This window comes from Oncorhynchus nerka, linkage group LG6 (genome assembly GCF_034236695.1).
Source record: "Oncorhynchus nerka isolate Pitt River linkage group LG6, Oner_Uvic_2.0, whole genome shotgun sequence".
Classification (NCBI taxonomy): domain Eukaryota; kingdom Metazoa; phylum Chordata; class Actinopteri; order Salmoniformes; family Salmonidae; genus Oncorhynchus; species Oncorhynchus nerka.
The window spans coordinates 28,000,425-28,006,424 of record NC_088401.1 but is presented as its reverse complement, the minus strand read 5'-3'; the positions used below and the strand labels follow the sequence as shown (position 1 = coordinate 28,006,424).

Here is a 6,000-nt window from a genome sequence, read left to right as displayed (position 1 = left end):
ATGTTTGCCTCTCCCGAGTCCATACGGGAGTTGCAGCGATGAGACAAGACTGTAACTACCAATTGGATATCACGAAATTGGGGAGAAAAAGGTTCAAAAAGTACCTAAAAAAGTATGAAAATATAATTTGAAATAAAAATAAACATCATTGCGGCCAGCAAAATCTAAACAACTAAAATTAACGAGTCACTCGGGAAAAACGAATCATAACGCGAGTCAGTAAAAAGAGTCATTCAAGAAGAACGAATCGTTTGCAAACTGCACATCACTACCGGCTATTGCATGACCCAGTCTGGTGGAGGAGATGGAAATCTGTCTAGTCTAAACACAGTCCTGGCCTGTCAGATACTGACGGCTGTTTAGATATAGGGTCTCTGGATAGTTTCTACTGTACAACCAGCGATCTTTATCGCTGCTATTTACACAGGGAGACTGAGGTTGAATCCCAAATAGCACCCTATTCCCGATGTAAGGCGGCCACTACTTTTGACCAGGGCCGATAGGGATGTAGCGCACCACATAGGGAATAGGGCACCATTTCAGATGCAGCCTGAGAGAGAACGCCTGGGCAGTTCCAGCTGTAAGACTTCAAATGACAGAGAATCAGATTACGCCTGAGATTATTGCTACATCTACCATCTAGGTTCTCGTGCCGGTGGCTGTTTAGATTACACTCGGTGTGCATTCATAGATCTAAACTAGATTCATGAAGTTCGACAGCGCAGGACGCTAACAGCGTTTCAAACAGAGTTTTGTTTCACACACACTTTTAATGTGGGCTAAAGTAAACATCGACTATGAAGACGGGAGTATGACTGAGGTGTGTTAAAGGGCCGAGTCTGGGGATTGTGGATTTGTGGGAGTCCGGGGTAGTGGCATGTGCTGTTAAGGCTGGCCTGCCTAATACTGTCTGCCTGTTGTCGGAGAGAAGAAGAGACCGTGTGTGTGTGTGTGTGTGTGTGTGTGTGTGTGTGTGTGTGTGTGTGTGTGTGTGTGTGTGCAGGACGTGACAACCAAGCGTTCATATAGAGGGAGGCTTAGATGAATAAGACAGGACAGCTCTGATGACCACGAAACAAGAAGGACGAGGAGCTGTGATCCAGATAGGGCCATACAGGACTCACCCTGAGCAGCAGTGGATACTTGCAGATCCTCTGAATGGGAGCGACCAGGTAGCCCTCCAATGGAACCTCTGTATTCTTCCTGCCCCCCAGCAACATACAGTTCTAACAGGAGCAAAGGAGACGATGTGGACATTAGTATCAGTCATCTGTTCACCTCCCCTCCGTTTGCCTTCTTTTAAACGATCAACGGGGCCATAGGCCAGGGTTGAACAGAGGTTACAGGGTAACCTCCAGGGGTTGAGGGGAGGTTAGGGGGTAACCTCCAGGGGTTGAGGGGAGAATACAGGGTAACCTCCAGGGGTTACAGGGTAACCTCCAGGGGTTGAGGGGAGGTTAGGGGGTAACCTCCAGGGGTTGAGGGGAGAATACAGGGTAACCTCCAGGGGTTGAGGGGAGATTACGGGGTAACCTCCAGGGGTTGAGGGGAGATTACGGGGTAACCTCCAGGGGTTGAGGGGAGATTACGGGGTAACCTCCAGGGGTTGAGGGGAGATTACGGGGTAACCTCCAGGGGTTGAGGGGAGGTTACGGGGTAACCTCCAGGGGTTGAGGGGAGGTTACGGGGTAACCTCCAGGGGTTGAGGGGAGGTTACAGGGTAACCTCCAGGGGTTGAGGGGAGGTTACGGGGGAACCTACAGGGATTGAGGGGAGGTTACGGGGTAACCTCCAGGGGTTACAGGGTAACCTCCAGGGGTTGAGGGGAGGTTACGGGGTAACCTCCAGGGGTTGAGGGGAGGTTAAGTGGTAACCTCCAGGGGTTGAGGGGAGGTTGCTGGGTAACCTCCAGGGGTTGAGGGGAGATTGCGGGGTAACCTCCAGGGGTTGAGGGGAGGTTGCGGGGTAACCTCCAGGGGTTGAGGGGAGGTTGCAGGGTAACCTCCAGGGGTTGAGGGGAGGTTAGGGGGTAACCTCCAGGGGTTGAGGGGAGGTTAGGGGGTAACCTCCAGGGGTTGAGGGGAGGTTACGGGTAACCTCCAGGGGTTGAGGGAAGGTTAGGGGGTAACCTCCAGGGGTTGAGGGGAGGTTACAGGGTAACCTACAGGGGTTGAGGGGAGGTTACAGGGTAACCTACAGGGGTTGGGGGGTAACCTCATTCTCTTTCGTTAATGGTTGTGAAATAGTGTTAAATTACATCCTTCTCACTACATAAAACACTGGACAGGCTTTCGGTCAGTGGGCCCTCCAGTAGGGCAAAGGTTGACTGGAGTTCTGGAGGTTAGGAGGGCAAGCCAAGGCTTTTAAGCCCAGAGTGGACTGGAGGTCAGGGGGGTAACCCAAGTACTATGAGCCCAGGGTTGGATGGAGGTTATGAGGGTAACACGACCCTCACATGGCTGATGCAAGCAGCCAGGAAGGTCCCGCCGAAGCCAAGACCATAAAACCTCCATTAAATCGCATTCAATTAAGACCACTCTAACCCCGCTGAGACACACACACACCCTCTCCCTGCTGGGTTCAAAAACAACGGTCAATCATATAGAGCTCCCCTTCCACTTACAGCCGAGATGTGTGTACTTCTCATATGATCAACTACCAGAAATAGCCCTCTACAATACCACAACATGACTCTGCAGATGTATGTGGTTGAAGCTAATGTGTTTTTTTTTTAGATAGAGTATATTCCCGAAGGCGGACACTGCTGTAGGTCCCAGGGTTTTATAGAGCTCTTGTAACAGGAGTGAATGTATGGAGTGATATGGTTGTGAAAGACTGGAGGGGTGAGAAGGAGTAGCATTACATTACCCATAAAGCCCGGAGGGATATGTGTATAGCATGGAGAACAACCTTAAACAGCACACACTGAGTGAAATGAGAGGCCGGAAAGATCACACACACACACACACACACACACACGGTTCCTCACCAGTAAGCATGTTCTGACGGTCCTGATTTTGTTGAGTTCCAGCAGCAATCTCTGCGCTTTCTCATGGTTCCCACAGTACTCATCATAGATCTGAAAACCACTCCTCTGGAGAGAGAAAGAGAGAGAGACAGAAAGACAGAGAGAGAGAGAGAGAGAGAGATAGATAGAGAAAAAAGACAGAGAGACAGAGAAAGGGAGTGAGAGAGAGGACATGTTGCCCTATCCTGTCATCTATCTTGAAGCCACATGTATGCGTCGTGACAAACCCCTCTTCCCATGACTTCACATGCTCGTAACACCCCAGTCATTCTCTCTGAGGGATACTGCACAGAGACATGGCCTATAAATCATCATTACTACCGAACAGCCCAGTCTCCACCTACTCAGATCAAACCTCGATGGGTTCTCATACTAAACCAAAATGAATGGAGGGCCACATCCTAACTTCTGATCAATGCGCATAAATAGATGCCCTATGGCAGGGGTACTCTTACACTACGAGGTCCGGAGCCTGCTGGTTTTCTGTTCTACCTGATAATTCATTGCAAACAAGTAAATCAGTCCTTGATTAGAGGGGAACGATGAAAACATACAGTGGAACTGGCTTCAAGGTCCTGAGTTGAGTTTGAGGCCCCATTGGCATCCTATTGCCTAAATAATCTTCAGATCGACGGCATAAATCAGACTAGAGGTCTTCACGGATCCACCTGTACCCGAATGCCTGAGACCCGGTCCGGGGCCCGAGCGGGTCAGGATCCAGAATTCACAATTGTCACTGGTCTCAGGTATGTGTCATTTTAACTGACTTATCACGAAGGGCTCGTACGGATCTGAACACGACCGCTGCAGTAGAGCGAGAGAGACATTTTATCACTCCTGCTACCGCTCCTGCTTCTCACCAGAGTGGAGCGTGTAGCTTGTTGTTGACCAATCATAAGTCATCAAAGTGGCAGGAGGCTACAGTCATAGAGCCTTTCTCTGTGTGGAGCAAAAGTTAGGAGATATCTAAAAAATCTAAATGGAAGACGAAATTAAAATGAAAGAATTAAAACGTTAAAAGGAGGAGAAGGATAGGTTACAACGACCAGGAGCGAACAGGTGGGCTGCTACTTAACATACTGAATGGAGTTGTTGTTATGTGTCAACTGTAGGATGAGAAAGCACACGCACTGCAGCCTCAGTTAGCCTAGCTAGCTAACGTTGGCTAGCTTAACTAGCTTCTGCAGGTTTGATGCAGTCAAGTGAGGTATGATGTAATCATGTTTGATGATAAACATCCTAACTATGACAGCTATTAGTTGACTAAAGCGCGAGTCGGCTTGGTTCCCCAGGCGCCAATGACGTGGATGTCGATAAAGGCAGCCCTCCGCACCCCTCTGATCCAGAGGTTAAATGCGGAAGACACATTTCAGTTGTACAACTGACTAGGTATCCCTCTTTCCCTTTCCCCTTGGTTGCTGTCTCTTGTCTCTCCCTCCCTCCTCCCTGCTCACCCTGTGACTTGCTCACAGCAAGGCCCCTCCCCGCCTGCTAGAGCGGCACCTCTCTCCCTCCATCAGCTCCGGTTAATAAAAGTAGCTTAAAAAATATCTATTTTCTGCTGCTTCCCTCACCCAGATCGGACCCGGGTCTAGATCCAACCAGGTCTATATGGAACGGGTCTAGTTATCTTTGGGTCCATTCGGAAGGGGTCTCTATATAAAGAAAAACATTTGATGCATATCGGGTCCGGGTCAGAAAGCCCCAGGTCCATTTCGGAACGGGTCCAACTTTTTGGACTCGTGAAGACCTCTTGTGCAGACCTCAAGAAAGGATTTGACCAATGGTGAGGATAGAACCAGCTTTGACAAGCAGGGTGTTAAGACCATGTTGAAATCAAAAACAGTTTTTCATAACTTATTCCATATTGGAACGATTAGGGCTGAGATTCTACTATGAGAACCCACTCCCACTCAGATCCCACCAGGGTTTTCCCCTCAGCTGAAGTAGAGAGAGATTTCACAATTCCTCTCTTTCTAGGAACTCTGTCTTACAGCAAGATACCTCAATCACTGAGGAGAAAGAAAGTGAGTTAGAGAGACAGAGAGAATTTGTCTGGGGCTAGAAGGGAGAGAGAAGTCACCGAACAATGGACAACGTTTCTTTGAAATAGGTGTAATCAGCTCCAGCGAGAGAACAGACCACAGTAGCCTCCCTGCTGGGTAGTCTGACACAAGATCATCAGCCATGGTCATGTGAGCGACCACAGAGTCATGCAGGTTAGACTCTAAATGACTGGACTTTCACAAAACAGCCATGAGGGTGATTTCTAAAGACCATTGCTTATACCATTGATACCACATGGGTTGAGTCTGTAATGGCACCCTATTCCCTATATAGAGAGTAGACCCAGAGAGCTCTGGTTAAAAGTGGTGCACTATATAGGGAACAGGGTGCCATTTGGAAGGTACACAAGGTCATAGGGGTGGCAGGTAGCCTAGCGTCGGGCCAGTAACCGAAAGGTGGCTGGTTCGAATCCCCAAGCCGACAACGTGAAAAAAATGTGCCGATGTGCCATTGAGCAAGGCGATCAACCCTAATTGCTCCTGTAAGTCGCTCTAATTGAATTAAATGTAAAACAAATACATATTTACAGTTGAAGTTGGAAGTTTCCATACACCTTAGCCAAATACATTTAAACTCAGTTTTTCACAATACCTGACATTTAATCCAAGTACAAATTCCCTATTTTAGGTCAGTTAGGATCACCACTTTATTTTAAGAATGTAAAATGTCAATAATAGTAGAGATAATGATTTATTTCCGCTTTTACTTCTTTCATCACATTCCCAGTGGGTCAGAGGTTCACATACACTCAATTAGTATTTGGTAGCATTGCGTTTAAAACGTTTAACTTGGGTCAAACGTTTCAGGTAGCCTTCCACAACTTCCCACAATAAGTTGGGTGAATTTTGTCCCATTCCTCCTGACAGAGCTGGTGTAACTGAGTCAGGTTCGTAGGCCTCCTTGCT

General features: G+C 48.1%; 1 protein-coding gene across 3 annotated transcripts in view; it reads right to left on the bottom strand.

The window, feature by feature from the left end:
• Positions 1-6,000, bottom strand: part of prex2 (phosphatidylinositol-3,4,5-trisphosphate-dependent Rac exchange factor 2) — a 232,719-nt gene that overhangs the window by 185,197 nt on the left and 41,522 nt on the right. For all 3 annotated transcript variants that reach the window (XM_065019468.1, XM_065019466.1, XM_065019467.1), the window contains exons 4-5: positions 2,990-3,094; positions 1,125-1,226 (exon numbers count right to left, since the gene is read on the bottom strand). In XM_065019468.1, the coding sequence (XP_064875540.1) occupies positions 1,125-1,226; positions 2,990-3,094 (207 nt within the window). The remainder of the gene's footprint in view (positions 1-1,124; positions 1,227-2,989; positions 3,095-6,000) is intronic.